At 33.8% G+C, this 17997-nt stretch overlaps 1 protein-coding gene across 2 annotated transcripts in view; it reads right to left on the reverse strand.

Moving 5' to 3' along the window:
• Positions 1–12487: 12487 nt before the first annotated feature.
• Lim1 (LIM homeobox 1) overlaps positions 12488–17997 on the reverse strand; it is a 113439-nt gene continuing 107929 nt past the window's right edge. Inside the window, exons 6-8 of one of the 2 annotated variants that reach the window (XM_076401085.1) lie at positions 15222–15501; positions 13872–14123; positions 12488–13442 (exon numbers count right to left, since the gene is read on the reverse strand). In XM_076401085.1, the coding sequence (XP_076257200.1) occupies positions 13909–14123; positions 15222–15501 (495 nt within the window). In that variant the 3' untranslated portion in view covers positions 12488–13442; positions 13872–13908. Of the gene's footprint in view, positions 14124–15221; positions 15502–17997 lie in introns of both variants that reach the window. The other variant, XM_076401084.1, reaches the window with a different exon arrangement.

Here is a 17997-nt window from a genome sequence, read left to right on the forward strand (position 1 = left end):
GAATTTACAAAAGTGGTATTATGTAGAGAAATTTCTGTTGGACCCTTAATTGAATAATTATTGTTATAATTATTATATTTTAAAATGACCTTTTGTTTCGAATTATATAGGCCTAAAAATTAAATTTAAAGGTTTTAAAACAGACGATTTTACTGTGCATTAAATTGCATCAAGTACATTTGTAACCAACTTCATGTTGAAGCCTAACTTTTCAGTATTTATCATTTTGTCAAGTGTGAACAAAAATTATTTTCAGTGCCTTGAATTTTGATCGACGTTTGACATGGAAAAACATAAAGGCGAAACGCAAACAGCTTGGGTTTAAACTAAATCAAATGTATTGGCTGATAGGGCGTAATTCTAAGTTATCATTAGATAACAAGGTTTTGCTATATAAGTCAATACTTAGGCCTATTTGGACCTATTGTATTTAACTGTGGCGTACTATTAGAAAATCTAACATAGATATCCTCCAAAGGTTTCAGAATAAAGTGTTGCGAGTCATATTACGTCCCCAACAAACTGATTCAGCGCGATATCCCCTTAGAACCCATAACAAGTGTGATTGGAAGTGCTAGTGCAAAGTACTCCGAAAGAGTGCACTATTAGTGCATCCCAAGGCACCCGCCAAACAATTAAATGTGCGCGATGACAGTGTAGTGCATAGGCTCAAACGCAAACTATCATACGAACTGATTAATAAACACATAGAGTGAGATTTCATAATGTTTAGAATAAATTAGAATAGTATCTAGAATAAGATTTACATTATAAGTTGTACAGCAGATCACTGAATCGATCTACTACATGCCAGGATATTTATATTATATAACGGAAATCATATAATAATACTTATTGCCCACGGGCAGATTGTTGAAGTTCCAAGAGATTAATAAAAAAAAGTGTCTTGAAAATATCTAAATTTTTACTGAATAAATAGCATTTGCTGAAAGTTTTACTTTAATTTATAGAAAAAGGTGGCTGAAGGTCATCAAATGCTGTGTGAACATGTCAATAACTTCGACGTTTTAAAAGTGGTGATTTTGATACCGAAGATTATTCTGGACAGTCCAAAAAACTGAAAACGGTAATTTGAAGGCATTAATCGATGATAATATGATGAAAACGTAAGAAAAATATACAGAATGTTGGGAGTAATACAAGAAACTAGTGTTGGGAACTATCGACTGAAATCGACTATCGACTGACTACTTTTTACTATCGATTGTTTCAGTTGGTATATTTGGTTCGACTAATTTTACTACTTTTTAGCAGTGATGTGTAATATATATAGTTTTATGATTTTTTTTGGTAGTTACTTGTAAATAAAATATATTGTATAATAATATAGCAGAATTTTGGAACGATATTTTTGAAGATTGTTACTATAATAGGGTAAAAAGATTAAAATTATGAATGATAAATAGTAAAATACTTTTGATTGTTTTTATGACAATAACAGGTAATATTTCGATTACTCTCTCGATTTTTGTTAAAAAATATTTTCGTTCAATAAAAATAAAGCCGCGGTCCATACATATTGTGCGATCATTTTTAATTATGTCATGAATTAGTTTTTTTTCTATGATTAGGTATATGTTTAATTTTTATTTAGTATTTATGGTTATTGTACATCTTTATTTTTTAGGTTTTGTTTAAGTTCTATTGTATTTTCTATATTTATTATAGTATATTATTTGAAAATAGCAATTAACATATTAAAATACGATAAAACATTTGTGGGATATTATTCCATACCGTAGAAAAATTCCATTCCTTTTTACAGATCCACAGAACACTCAGATATAAAAGTAATTGTACTTCGTTTAAAATGAAATTATTAATTGCATGTTAATATTATTCAGTAATTACATAGAAAATTAACTGCTCCACGCAATTATCTCCGTCCTTCCCTTTCTCGCAATTTATACAGGAAAGGGTTCGTATCTCTTCGTCTGACATCACGAATTGAACAAAACTATCGAAACTGTCGAACCATGCTAGTTTTTTAACTTTCGACTGTTTTGCGACTATCGACTGTTTCGACTGATTTCAGTCGATAGTTCCAACCGCTACAAGAAACAATTTCCAATCGGTGAAGACTTGGCTATTTTGCTCTGTATGAATTAAAGTCAGGGGACATTGACAACGACAAATCATGTAGACGACCGGGTCATACATCGACATCAACGGCAAAGCTGAAAATCCATGGTCCTGTTGATATGGTGATTGAAAATGAACTGGATATGACTGGATATCATTAGAATTTTAGGTACACATTAAACACAATGACAGCGAGCACAGTATAATGAAATTAGACGATTCCGCAGATGAAGTGCTACTGTAATCCAGAAAAGAGAGGAATTCCATTAGGATCCGGTAAATATTCTGCCAATAAATCAGTAACAGCTGGTGAAGTGAAAAACTTTTGTCAGTATTGTATGGGATTAAAGTATAGGGGTGAATGTTATCTTACGGGTTATTTTCTGTCGGTTGAAAGGTAGTACGGCCACAATTGGTCTCACTACTAGATCCTTTACATTCATTAGCTTCTGGGATGGAAACTTATTCTAAACACATCTTGGTTAGATATTCAAAAATATAATACCTGTTTTCAAATAACGTCGTTTGGCGTAGCGCCTTAATGCAGGACAACCTCATGCCAACCAAGGGTTTATATCCTAAACGTTTTTTGGAAACATTCTAAAATAAATATTAACAAAAAAATTGTATTAGAAATATATTAACAAAATCTTAAACAATTGCAGATACAAGAACAAATTTATCACTTACTAGGAACGCTTCACCTTTTCTTATAAATTATTGTATAGCCAAATTAGGAGGAAATTAACATTCTTATAATCGAACAGTAAAGCGAACTGTTATCGAACTGAATAGACTATAAATATTTTTAAATGACAGTGACACTGACAGAGACAGGTTTTAAAAATTACACTCTGTTTATAACATTTAAAAAGTAAGTTTTGTCCTAAACAGTGATATTTATAAGAATAAGTATTTGTAACAACGTTGTGTCAAAACAAAGTAATCCATGGAAACAAATGAACATTTTTTTGATGTACATTGTTTCAAGTGACAAGTATATTTTTCGTTCCGAAATAATTCCGATTGCCTTTAGACTTATCTCACGGCTGACGCGATGAAAAAGGAAACGTAAAAAACATGCAAAAGAGTAAATCGAGCGCATCAACAACTACCACACGGTAGTTCCTGTCGAACCCTCGCAAAAATCCGTTCGGCTTATAAATTATTGCCGCGATCGTAAAATGTATATTAAACGGCCGATTGGCCTCGGGTAGTTTCGGAAGCCGCCGAGGCAGGTTGACGATCCAAGACGTGTGTAATTTCGTTTGACATGTCGGAGATATATTGATTCGGTACCCGGTGATTAGCGCATATTAAAATCCCTCGGAAAACGATACTGAAATTATAGCGGCAGGCGGACCGCTCGGACGGACCTTCTTTCTGGATTGTTAAGTGCGCGCACCGTCCGTTATTACGGGCCGGGTTAGATAATTTCCTGCGGGAGATTAGGGGCTCGCCCAAGGCTGAACGGACGGAAAGGACACACAGACGGACAGACGGGTCCTGCAAAAAACCGATACCGGGCAAGTTATTATTGTCTCCGGCTAACTACTAGAATAAATGTCGCCAATAATTTCAATTATAAGCTAATATTAATGACCAGACTGCGGATTAACTGTCTACATTGATACAACAACTATAGTCTATCCAAAGTACCTGTGAACATACGTCATCAATATATCTAATGTATTGCCTTCCGCAATTTGTAAATTCGGTTTAAAATCGGAAATTATTTTCCTTCTAATTTTATTCTAGTCAAAAAGAGACAGCCTGTCAAGGTCGTGGGGTTGTCAAACGTATGTAAAATTCTTCAAAACAATAGTGGTAATGGTTATAAACCGGCAAACGTTCTCTTAACATTTTGCCTTGGGAATGCATTTTGATCGACGTTTGACTGAAAACATATAGTGACAAAACGCAAACAGCTTGGGCTTAAACTAAATCAAATAGTGCGTAAATATAAATTATCATTGGATAACAAGGTTTTGCTGTATAAGTCAATACTTAGGCCCACTTGGACCTATGTTATTGAACTGTGGGCAACCACTAGCAAATCTAACATAGATATCCTCCAGAGATTCCAGAATAAAGTGTTGTATAGTATAGTCGATGTCCCATATTACGTGTCCAACAAGAACCCATAACGAGTGTGATTTGAACTGCTAGTGCGTAGTATTCTGAGAGACTATTAGGGCATCCCAATGTACTGGCCAAACAGTTAAATGTGCACGATGACAGTAAAAATGCGTAGGCTTAAACGTAAACTACCGTACGAACTGATTAATAGACACATAGAGTGGGATTTAATAATCTCTAGAATAAGCTAGAATAGTCTTTAGAATAAGTTAAGATAGACTTTAAAATAAGTTAGAATAGTATCTAGAATAAGATTTAGATTATAAGTTGTACAGCAGATCACTTACTGAAGTGGATCTTCTACATGTTAGTATGGTTATAATATATAACTGAAATCATATAATAATACTTATTGCCCACGGCCAGATTGTTGACGTTCTAAGAGATTAATAAAATTTAAAAAAAAAAACGCTTTGCCTGTTTTGATACGTTTCAAATCGCTGCTTATTATTACTCTGATTAAAAATGGCGATACCAGGCAGAACAGATCTAGTGAGTTACTTCGAACAGGAACGAAATAATGAGGATTCCCTCTTGCCATAAAATTCGTTAGAGAGGTCAGCATTTTTACTGTCAAATATTAAGTTGCTGCGATTTTTATTGAAAATACTTTTAACGTGTTGCACTGAATAATAGTATATAGCATATATAGTATATAGTATGGTCACGGTCATTAAAATATCACAAAATTAAAAATATCATCTTGGATTCACCGAAAAAAAAAACGAATTCATGCGAAGCAGGTGACGAATCAAAATCATTGTTTGTAGATCTATCAGAGATAAAGTGGGACATTTTCCTTTCTCATTTATAGAATTTGATTTGTGTTGGTACTGTTGTCAAATGTTTACAAAATTCTTAAAAACGATAGTGATAATAATTAGAGGGTATAAACCAATAAACGTCAATCAAAAAGGAAATTGTTTAATTTATTAAGATGTTTTTGTAAATTTTATTGGTATTAACTTCCAATCAATTTCAGGCTTTATGATTAAAAACATTTCGTAACAAACCTTAACCAAACATTGCAAATAATAAATACATTAATTTGTGCATCAAGTGTTAATGTTTTTATTTCTCATTTGTTGATGAGTTTTTAGTCTTCATGTGGGACACAAGACAAAGTACAAAGTAGATAAAAGTAGATTAACAAAAGTCATAGAAGACAAATTAAAAATAAACTATCTGTAATGGTGAGATTCCAGAATGTTACATAAAGTGATAACTTGAAATAAATAAATTTACTCACAGGAAAATATATTACAGCTACTAAATACTAAATTAAGCCATTTTTTTATAAATGTATTGTTTTTCAATATATATTTTAAGTGAAAAATATGTATAAAAGATAAAAATTATATTAATACATAAATGAAGTAATGAAAATTTATAGATAAAATGAAAAACTACATAATTTGCCTAAATGGAACACATGGAACAAATAGAAGAAGTTATGAACTATTGACAGCAATTTGGTATTAATTATTTTTTTTTAATATATATCCGAATCACGGTCCTCAGCATTACGCTTACCGACTGGCGAGTGACCAACTTTAGAAATCATCCCAGAAGATATCCGGTCTTACCCAGCCTGGTTACTGGCGTGACTAGGATGATTTTCCTTGTCGGATTTTGCACTCTTGCCTAGAACATTCACAAATTTTAAACAATCACAAAAATACATTTACGACCATGCCCCAGCAGGATTCGAACCCGCGGCTATCGCAACAGTAGGGGGACCGGTAGGGGGACCGTCCCATCGCCTTTACCACTGCGCTACCAAGCCGGCTGGTACTAATTTTAAACCTCTGATAAATGTTAGGATGTTTAACGATTAATATAATAAGATATGTAACTATACGATATGTAACTTTTATCAATTATTTTAGTTATTTAGTGAAAATAAGTTTTAATAATTTTTACATATCATTTCTCACTTATTTTTGTTAGTATTTTCTGAGAGAAACATTATTAACTTTATAAATTGTGGTCATGGAATTTAGACCATAGGACAATCACTAGTAAAGATAAATATATAACAATACTAAAACAAATAGCATCAAATCTCTATGGTTATTGATATTTTTATAACATCTTTATTAGATACGCTTAGTACAATTTTAATTATAAATTAATTTAGGATAAATTAAATTAAATTTAATTTTTTATTTCATTTGTACTTGGATTAATTCACGCAAAAGCAAGACGAGTGCGAGAAAATACATCAATATGTATTCCTCAATTGCAAAACTATAATCACTTATAGCTATAGTTTACACTAAAGGTATATACTTTATTTAAGTTCGTATGGTTTGGTTCGCTACAATTTCCTGACATTAGTATGATTTAGTAATATTCTTTCGTGGATAACTTCACGAATCTATTTGATTTCCGGGTCATCGTGCAGTTCTTCGTTGGTTACGTAGCGATAGGCATTGGTAATCAATGGAAGAACTTTGTTTTAACAGCGTTGGAGACTAGTTGATTTGACTTTTTAGTGCACTTCTTTGATTTTAGATCCTTAGAATTTGAGAGTATCTTGTTTTATTTTGGTTCTAATGTGTTTTGCTTTTTATCTAACATGATGTTATAGATAATTAATAACATTATTGATATAAATTAGATATTGATGTTAAGTATTTATGTTGTTGTATGCTGGTTTCTATCTAAATATATTCGAATTTCAATAGACAGATCACTTGATTTTCTATCATTAACGCCTAACATAATAACATGTTGTATTATCAGAAATGAACAGTGTATAAAACAATAATTAGAGGACGTCATTGTAAAAAAGTGACAGCCCGTATAAAAAAACTTTTTCACGTCGCCAGAAACTAGCGTGTTCCGAGTTTAGATCTCGTTTCACGAATCGATAAGGATCAAACGCAAACATCCACAATTAATCCAAACAACTGATGTCACATGTTGACAACTTGATAATTCGGCGGTCCACCCGTACGGACCCCCTTCTAACAATGTCATTATCTCTTCAAAACAAACGGAACCGAGGAAATCCCTCGACAGGTGCCTTCATTATCGATTCACCGGTCCCGTGCTGACAGTGTTTTGTTTCGACAATCAGCGCACGCAAAGGTCACTTCGATCACGCGACGGTGCTGCACGTCCGTCGGTGATCGCACTATCTGGTGATCGTCAGTTGTTTATTTTTTCTGTTTTTAGACGAACCGGTCAATTAGAATAATGCACTTTTTTCCTTTCAAACTGTTATAAACTTCGTCATATATATATGTACTTTTGGTTCAATATTAGCCAATTTGTAGTTCGTGGTATGCACTTTATATTATTTATTCATAAGAGAGTTAGATGATATTTAATAAGAATAGAGATTGATTTAAATTTTCGGAATGCCTCTTGTTTTAAATATGTTAAAAAATCTCTGTTTACCATAATACGTCTACCAACTATCTTTAGAGATAATATGAAAATAGGAATTTACTATACTATAACTGGATCTATATATTTTTGTAACTTCAAGTGTTTTTGAGTTTAAAAAATATAAAAAAGTCAAACTTGTGAATAAGGATTTTTTTAATTATGATTTTGCCTTCAGTTAAATATTAAGAAAATAATACTGCTCGCTCTATACAAGGCTTTTTATAACTCTATATAAGTGAGAACTTTCTTCATTACTTTCTTTTTTTTTTTTTGATTCCAATGGAAGTTGGCACAGAAATTGACAACTTCGATCCTAAAAGAGCTCCTGGAATTGATTATATTTCACCTAAGTTATTGAAAGAGCTCAGAGTTACGAAAAGCAATATTCATGTTGATGCAATATTCCTGGACGTCTCACAAGCTTTTGACCAGAAATGGCATTTGGGATAATCTACAAAATGAGCAAATTAAATATTAAAGTCTTGCATGATGGGGCATCCTTAACACTCAAACCAATTTCGAACTGTCTTGAGTCCACTCCTGCATCTGCTCTATATTGCTGATATCCTAACTACAAAGGAAACAGTACTTGGAACATTTGCCGACGACTCAGTTATCATTACAAAAGATGTATCTCTGCCTAAGTTAGTAGAAAAAGTACAAGTAGTGGTCAACAAGATCTACAAATGGATTTTTTTTTTTTTTTTTGTTCTGGCCTAAAAACCAGGCGGTGGAATGCATGACGCATACCTGGTCGCGGAGACTTGCCCTGGAGTGACAAGTTGGACCGGGTTATGTGGGACTGCCTCTGGGCTTACCAATACACTAAACCGAAACCGCCTCACAGTTGACCCCTGTGGATCACTACTGCTACTGCATTAAATTTGGGGATATGGCACCCGCTGATCGGGCAGCCGTTATTGGGCACGAGAGCCCGGCGATTCTATTGATTCGCGAACCTGAGTTAACACACAACTGGGTACTGTTGTATGGGGGCAAAAGTTATGACTGTAGCGACGGATGAGGTCGTTTCAGCCTGGAAAAGGGGGAGAGCTTAGCGGTGACGCGGTGCTAAGCTCCCAGCATGTCGACCAGCTCGCGAACAAGCGCGTTTTCAGAAGAACTTGAGCTGAGTTGTTGTTTGTGGAATGATTTAGATATGAAGTGCTTGATTTCTGGAGTGTCAGTTTCCCTATGGATTTGATTATTTCTGACAAACCATGGAGCGTTTAATATTCTCCTGAGGAGCTTATTTTGGAAAACTTGAAGCCGTTTGACCTGGTTGGGTGTAACAAACTTGAAGTAGACATTAGATCCGTAGAGGAGTACGGACCGAATTAACATCTTGTAAAATAAGCATTTGATGGAGATGGGAAGCCTGCTAGAAGGGCAGATCAGAGGAGATAGCAGGTTTGCTATCCCCGAACCTTTTTGGATTGCTTTCTGGATTTGGGAATGCCAACCGAACCGCCGGTCGAAGTGAAGACCTAGGTACGTGACGTTATCCAGCCATGGAATTATTGCGGTGTCGATCTTAAGTTACGAACGTCTACAAATGGACTAGAGAATGGAAGATACAGTTTAATAACTCCAAATCTGTCCATGTTAATATTGCGTTGCGGCGAAATCACAAAAACCTAATTATATCATTTGACGGATGCCCGATTCCTCAATACAGAATAAGCTGAATACCTCGGAATACAACTCGATGGTAGGTCAAATTGGATAAAAAAAGAGCAGATTAGATTCCAAATCAAGCAACTGTACTGGTTAGTCGGAAGTTACTCTGAACTTGACCTAAAATCAAAGAGATATTCAAGATTCAAGTAATTCAAGATTTCGCCTTAAAACATGAAATAAGATTGCTAAATGACAGCAACGTGGAAGCAATACAGTTACTGGACAACACGGAGACAAGAACAAACCACAAGAATGTGTTTAGTGTATAAGTGTATTCTTAATTTTAGCTTAAGTATTTTAGTTTTATTTTAATTTGGGAAAAATATACTGATGTATTAATCCCTTACTGGTCTTGCTGGTGTATTAATGCAAGTACAATAGAACAGTAGTAATAAATAAGTTTGTAAATTAAGTTTGTACTAAGCATATCTAATGTAAGATGTAATTAATTAAACAAAAATTGTAATGTTTTTCTCGTTTTCATTCATTTTCGATATTCTAATAGAATTGAACCTAAAATTATTAAATATTTTAGTTATTTCTTAAAATTATTTTTATTTTATAATGCAATATATATCTCACTTGTCAGATTTCAAATCAAAGTATTATACTTTTTAGTATACAACCATTTGTCTTCTACAAAAATATAGCAAAGATATTCATCACAATAACTCTTGATATAATAATTTAAACACAAAAACTGTCACTGTCATATGTATTTTTAATTTTTTAAATTAAAGAATTTAAAAAATATTGTATCCTTATTCACTCCTTTATGTTTTCATCTTCATCATGTTTGCAATAATTTGGATATTAATTATATGTTTATTAATTTGGATTTAATTTAATACTAGAAACTTTAAAGTTATAAGAAAGGATCAAGAAATTTTACCAGTTAACCCTGATTTTTGAACCAATATAACATAATATAAGTGTTTTTGTTACAGGTTTATTTTTAAACCGTGGAATAAAAGCCTATAGATCTATATCATAGCTGCCAGTAATATATAAGGTTTTTGAAAAACTCTTGTTGAAAAGAGTAAAACCGAACATAGAGAGAAAAAACCTAATACCAACACAACAGTTTGGGTTTATTAACAAACACTCAACAATTGACCAGGTCCACAGAATAACAGATGTTATTGAAAAAGTCTACGAAAGTAAAAAGTATGATCAGCTATATTCTTAGATGTAGCACACGCCTTCGATAAGGTTTGGCATGAAGGCCTTCTTCATAAACTACAGAAAATGCTACCAAAACAACACACCGAACTATTAAAATCATACATTACAACCAGAATGTTTAGAGTCAAACAAGAAGAACCTTACTTATCTACTCTACACTTGTGATATACCACAAATTGAAAATATTACGATGGCTACATTTGCTGATAATACTGCGATTATAGCTGTCGGAGACAATAGTGAAGAAGCCTCACGAAAATTACAACAGGCAAGTGACAAATAATTGGACACAAGCTTGGAAAATAAGAATTAATGAAAGTAAATCTGTACATGTGCAGTTCACCTATAAACAGACCGTACAAGCACCAAGAACATTAAATAACACTATCATTCCATATATCAACAACGCTAAATATCTCCGAATGAATCTCGATGCAAAACTTCGCCGGAAAGGACCTATAAAGGATTAAAGAAAAGAACTGGAATTGAAATATAGGAAAATGTACCGGCTAACTGAAAGAAAATCACAATTATCGGTACATAATAAATTGCTATTATATAAGCAAATACTGAAACCTATATGGACATACGGAGTTCAATTATGGGGATGTTCTGCAAAGAGTAACATAAATAAAATACAAATTTTTCAGAACAAAGTCCTGAAAGGTATTGCGGGTGCACCCAAATACTATAGGAATGATTACCTACATCGAAACCTTCAGATACCCACAGTCAGTTAAGAAATCAAGATAATCAAGATAATTGCAAGGGGCATGAATATTCATACGAATATTGAAATATTGCAACTTTTGGATACCACCAGAACAGGACACACACTCAAAAAAATCAAACCATCTGATCTTGTGTAGTGTTGTGTAGTGAAGTGCATATATTATAAAATTCAGCAGTTACATGTATAAACATTATTTCACCAAAGACTGAGATAGGGCCGATGGGTCCTCCTAGTTATATACCTAGATTTATGTTATCATAAAGACAAATTGTAGGTTAGACGGAAACGACTAGTAACAATGTATTAATTAAACAAAAAAAAAGGTTTGTGCGTTAAAGGTTAAGTCGTTGAATGAGAAAACCAAGTTCGATGCTAGAAGCGACCAATCATTCAAATTGATAAATCTACTTTGTGTGATTTTACGAATTCTCGCGAATTAGTTAAAATAAAATGATTTGAAAATGATGATTTTCATGGAACAGCAGTGTCGATTAACCTAGGTTTAATGTATGATGAATGGAATATATCTTTCTAATCTTATCTTATTTCCAAATTCCCGACATATTTTCTTTAATAACGAGATTTTAGAAGCTTTTTAACCGGATCCTTTAGGTGCCAGTGCATTACTAGTTAACATTCATTTTGTCAGTTTTTGTACCTCCCTTCCCCCTTATATAAGAAAAATAAGAATAAATACACGTTAGGTTTGTTGCTATTCTTATTTGTTACTATAAAGATTTTTTGTAAGTCTCCCACAAAATCGATTTACGTATTAAAATAATGGAAACTTAGTTATTACTATTGTCCTAGATTGAACGGTTTGGCTGCTTTAGCAATCGGCCTGATACCCTAGGTTTAAGTCCCTAGATTTTTAACATTAAAGTTACATTCATAATTTCATGGCCACGAATATTTTTTTTCACAAAATCAGATACTGTTCATTAATAATGGACGCCAATATTTGCTTATAAAATAGCTGTTTCTAAGACCTTTTGTTTCTTCAAGTCTGTATTGTCTGTTGAAGTTGAAGGCATCAGGGTCATTCCAAGTTGTGTTGGCACAGTTGGTATCCTTGCACTATTGTGAAAGATTGCTCGTACATTGGTAAATCCTTTTGCGGTTGGTAAAGTTAATATAGGTAAATTAAATTTTCTTGAATTTGATATACCAGCTAATGTAACAGCATTGTCCGATAATGTAAAATTCGGCACAGGTCATATATATTTTATCAATATAATAAAACAACAATTTAAAGAATGTATTTTATATTGATAGGACACCTAAAAGTAAGTAACAATATACACTAATATGATCGGATGGCTTTATTTTACAGCACACTATTCATATAATTTCTGTTTCTGTACATCTCTTCTTTTTTATAAAGGACCAAAAACCGTAAATCGTAGCAGAAAATAGTCCAGGTGGCTTCATGTCAAATTCGAAAGTCTTTTGTGTTAATTGTTGCGGCAGTAAGATTAAAAAATTAATGAGAGCAGATTCGGTGCTGTATAACGTTTGATAAAAGATATTTTAAGCTCTCCTGGAAGTACCATCTGCTTAAGGTATTTCAAATAACATACAATAATGCAACATACTTCTTACTCAGTATATTTACAAGCAGTTTAAACCCTATTTTTACATCGATAAATAGTACAATATAATTTAAAAGAAAAATGAGGTTACTTGGCACTTTTAGAAGTGATTAAAATTAACATAAATATACATTGTGGCAATATACGAAGATTTGCGACAAAGAAGCTCTAGAGTGAGTATTGTTCTTTATTTACAACTCTTTCAGAACTGATCCTCAAAAAAATACTATGTAGCAATATGTACAAGGTCGTGATTCTTACAATACATAAAACAATTAACGAAGAAGAGTGTAAGGAAGATACCAAGAATCGATTAAGAACTAAGAATTGCACAAAATCATGTGGTAGGGTTGTTTGTGTGTCTGTTTCAATATACCTAAAATGTACAATGTTATTTTTTTCTCTAAACGAAACAAATAAATAAATATGTTTTACAAGGAACAAATCATGTTTTAAAATACTGAGTTTAGAATAAAACTGGTTAAAGTCCGATAAAAAAACGAATTATATATTTGTTCTACAATCTTCTGCCTGGGGTCTTGTCTACAGGATTGGTTTCGCTCGGCATTGGCGTCAAAACATACGAAGAAATATATAATTTTATTTGTATTCTGAAAAAAAATTAAAACATACTTAATTTCGTCGTTTTGAGATTGGGTGATGTTTTTTAAAAGAAAATTTGTTGCGTTTTGACTGAAACCAAGTGTGTTCTAACTTATCGAACTCAGTGAAAGCATTAAAACCGCCTGTTGGGATAGTTACTAGTTTTATGAGTGTGATGAATCGGCATGTTCATTGAGTCTGCGTATTGACAAGCGGGTAATAATACTTTCGTGTGTTTGTCGACCATAAGGATACGTGCGATTGACTATACAAAACAAGTTATTAGTCGTGAAATTAAGCGGCTGTCGATTGACCTCCCGCGTATGATAGGCGGTACCGAGCTGATGGAGCGTCAATTTCACGACAATCGAACTTCTATCAGAAATATTACAATCATTATATTATTTTCTGCTACACTCATTATATATAATATTTACACTATTCTCTAGCTCGTTTGGCTAGAGCCTTTGCCAGCTACCAAACGAGACCCTCGTTCAATTGCTGCGGGTTATCGGAGAAGTTACCGGGAGACATGAATTCCGGGCTGCCTCCCCGGCCCCCGCCCTGGTTTCCTTGGCCTCCGGGCATCATCTGGTCGGGCTGCTGGGGCATGAACTGACCGCCTTCTGCTCCGGTCATACCGCCAAAATCGCCGGTCATTGGCATCGGTCCATGATCCATTGGACCACCTTGAAATAAAAAAAGTTTCGTTGAATTTTTATGAAATTTTACAAATCTGCAGTAATTACGGTAGTCATATTGGATGTTTGATTTAATTTTTACAGATATCTCAGTAAGCTTATTTCGCACAAAAAATAAATTAGAACGAATTTAATTTTTGAAATATTATTAACTGTTTTGTAACCTTGTGATAAGAAACTTGTGGAACAAATGAAAGTCTAGTAAATGGACTTCTTTGAGCTTGTTACATTGACTTGACAAATTGACTTAATCAAATCACTCCTTGCTTTTGAAATTTTTGCAAAATATATAGTTTTTATATCCTGTTCAGTGATATTCAACTGTTTGGTGGTCAATGAAAATAATTTTTCGATTGATATCTGATGATTTTTTGAATTTTTGTTTTGTTTTGAAATTGTCCAAGATTCAGCTGACCGTTGTATCAATAATCTTTGTATCAATGATTGTGTAATTTTGTATCAATTATTACACATTTCATAAGACATAACGTTGATACCATAGAAAAATTATACATAGAATGGGATATTAAATGGACGACCTTGGGATAATCATATTTTCATATGCTTTAGAAACACCAGAGGGTCGGAGGTATAAAAGGAGGCGCTAATGACAAAATTTATCTTATTTTGTCCTATGTCTTGGTTTGAAATTTAACCGGAGAACTTTAATGGCGAATTTTGGTGACATTATTTTGTTTGTTTGTCTACAATTTTGAGGTATTTTGTAGCATTTATTAATTTTGCTTGTTAACGGTTTATTTTGGAGCTTTTACTAAGAAAGTATTGCTTGTTAGAAAGTCGTTATATTAAAATTTATTGAGTAAACGTTTTTGTAGGAAATAGGCACCATAAAGTATATGTTTCAGTGTAATAACGAAACAAAGATGACAAACCGAAAATAATCCCTGCTATGGCCTTTCATATATAGATTTCGGTGCTTTAGAACCATTTTAAGTACATTGAAGGTTTTTTTTTACAGTTTAAGACCAGACATAGGCACACATTATATCTTTTGATCTCAAGCCCCGAAGAAAGAAGCTGTAAAAATTAAAATACCAAACAACATGAACATTCTATGAAACTTACCTCCTTGACTAAAAGGTAGTTGGCCGCCGGGTCCTCCACCTGGATGATGACCGGCAAAGAAGGGACTGTCGTGAGGATGGAACGGTGGTGCGCCATAGCCAAACTCGAATTTTCCGTCGGAAAAATACGGAAAACCCGGCGGTCCGTCTTCGAGGCCCCCCGGCGACAAGTTCATGGGGAAGCCTCGCATTTTCCTGGAACCGCCGAAGAACGGTCCTCGGCCCATCGACGTTAGCTGTTTGAGTCTCCGCTCTTTGGATCTCTTGTTCTGGAACCAAACCTGCAACAATACAGTAATTTGTTAATAAATTGATTCAAATTAAATTTTTCTAAAATCAAATGTTTGGTTATGGATATATTCATTTTCAACATAGTAGTATATACAATTGCTTAAAAGTACGATGCTACATTCTTATGACTTTTGTTATTGTGAAAAAAAAATGGATCAAAAGGAATTTCGCGTGTTGATAAAATATTGATCTTGAAGGGAAAAAATACAGTTGAAGCAAAAACTTAGCTTGATGTCGAGTTTTCGGACACTGTCCCAGGAAAATCAACCATCGAGGATTTGTATGCTAAGTTTAGACGCAGTAAAATGAGCACCGAAGACTATGAACGCAGTGGATGCCCAAAAGAAGTTGTTACCGACGAAAACATTAGAAAAATCCACAAAATGATTTTGAATGCCCGTAAATTGAAATTGAAGGAAATAGCAGACATTCTAAAGATATCAACTGAACGTGTACATCACATCGTTCACGAATATTTGGGTATGAGAAAGCTCTGTGTCGCGCGAGTGACCGCGACGAGTTGATGTTTGTGTTTGAAGATGATCAAGCGTAATAAATCCTAGTTTTTGCGTCGATATGTGACAAAGGATGAAACATGAATCCATCATTTCACTCCGAAGTCCAATCGACAGTCATCCGAGTGGACTGCACATGATGAACCCGCTCCAAAGCGTGGGAAAACGCAACAGTCGGCTGGTAAGGTTATGGCGTTTATATTTTAGGATGCGCATGGAATAATTTTTTATTGACTACCTTGAAAAAGGAATGACCATCAACAGCGACTATTACATAGCGTTACTGGACCGTTTGAAAGACAGAATCGCCGAAAACGGACGCATTTGAAGAAAAAGAAAGTGCTGCTTCACCAAGACAATACACCGTGTCACAAGTCAGTGAAAACGATGGCAAAAATCCATGAATTGGGCTTCGAACTACTTCATTATCCACCGTATTCTCTAGATCTGATCGCCGGCGATTATTTTCTGTTCTCAGATCTCAAAAGTATGCTCGCTGGGAAGAAACTGAGGCCTATTTTGAAGCAAAGGACAAATCGTACTACAAAAAATCAAATGGTATCAAAATGTTAGAGGCTATAATCAGTGTATCACCATTAAAGGGAATTATGTTGAATAAAAAAAACTTATTTTGGCCAAAAAAATGTGGTTTACTATGGTAGGCCAGGGACTTTTCAATTGACCTGTTAGCTTTATATTCGTATGTATCAACGAATGTTAAGATATCTAGCATTTTGGACGATCTATGTAATATAGTTCGCTTTGCACAGCCAGAAAATTAATGAAGAAAGCACTGCAATTGATATATTGCCAGCTATTGTAAATCTGAATGGGACCCAGTTAGAGCAAGTACCGGAGTTCAAGTACATGGGTTCAATGAAAATAGATGCCACGACTGAAGTAACAAGCTGAATGGGTCAATAGTCATAGCCAATAATCAGTCTTCTTTATGGATCCGATATTTTAACACTATTACAGTCTAACATCTATAAGAATCTGTAATTCAAATTTTACATGTTTCCGAGATTGCATTAGAAATTAAGTCACTTGTTTAACATCCGTGCATAATTGAAGAAAAAAGAGATGCAATTTTCAGTGGTTTGGGCATGTCTGTCGGTTATATTATTTTAATATTTATCAGAAGAGCTACGTAAATATTTAGATGAGAAAAACTCGTTAAAATTATAGCCATTTTGTTGAAATCTTCTTTGGTTTTAACATTTTAACATTAAGATAATTTAGGAATATTAGAAGAGGTTAGTTACTATGACGAATTTAAAAAGGGGTACTGGAAGAAGATCCATGTGATATACAAGACCGACATGAAATAGCATTAAGTATTAGTCTAAAAGACCTGAATGGTTTTAGAAAGGTCTCTATATAGTAAGAAAATCAAATCTTGGAAAGGATCCTGAAGCACGACTTCGCTGGAAAGACTCCATTCTCATGTCAATATCAAAGCAATATTACTCTCGGATAACACCAGAAGAGGACACAGATTCAAAGATTGTAAAATAAAATGTTTTGCTTTATCAACGATGTCTTATATAATGCTTCTAACGAGGTGTTTCAGTATCAAGTAGCTTATGATGTACTTGCCAATCAGTAAACTAATTTTTATTGCTATGCATGTGATAGTAAAAGCGATGGAAAGATTATGACATGTATATTAGTAGAATATTAAAAAAACTCAAGAAGTGATAGGAGGAAGAAAGCGAATAATTACCAAAAGAAGAGAACAAGAGAGAAAAAAAAATGGTTCCAAGACGTGGCAACGCGCAGAGTTGGTCCGGCATTAACGTACTTCACGGGGATTATTATGGGAAAGCTTTCGAAGAGCGGACGCATACTCATTCCGCCTTAGTCGGTCGTAAACAACTCAATATCACCGTAAAACTGACCCAGCGGTCCTTTTCCACATATATAAATATTATTTTTAATATGTGTTTTACGGCTTTATAAATATTTTAT

Source organism: Rhynchophorus ferrugineus, unplaced genomic scaffold (genome assembly GCF_030347505.1).
Source record: "Rhynchophorus ferrugineus isolate W39M unplaced genomic scaffold, kcgeb_rfMv2 rfM3, whole genome shotgun sequence".
Taxonomy (NCBI): domain Eukaryota; kingdom Metazoa; phylum Arthropoda; class Insecta; order Coleoptera; family Curculionidae; genus Rhynchophorus; species Rhynchophorus ferrugineus.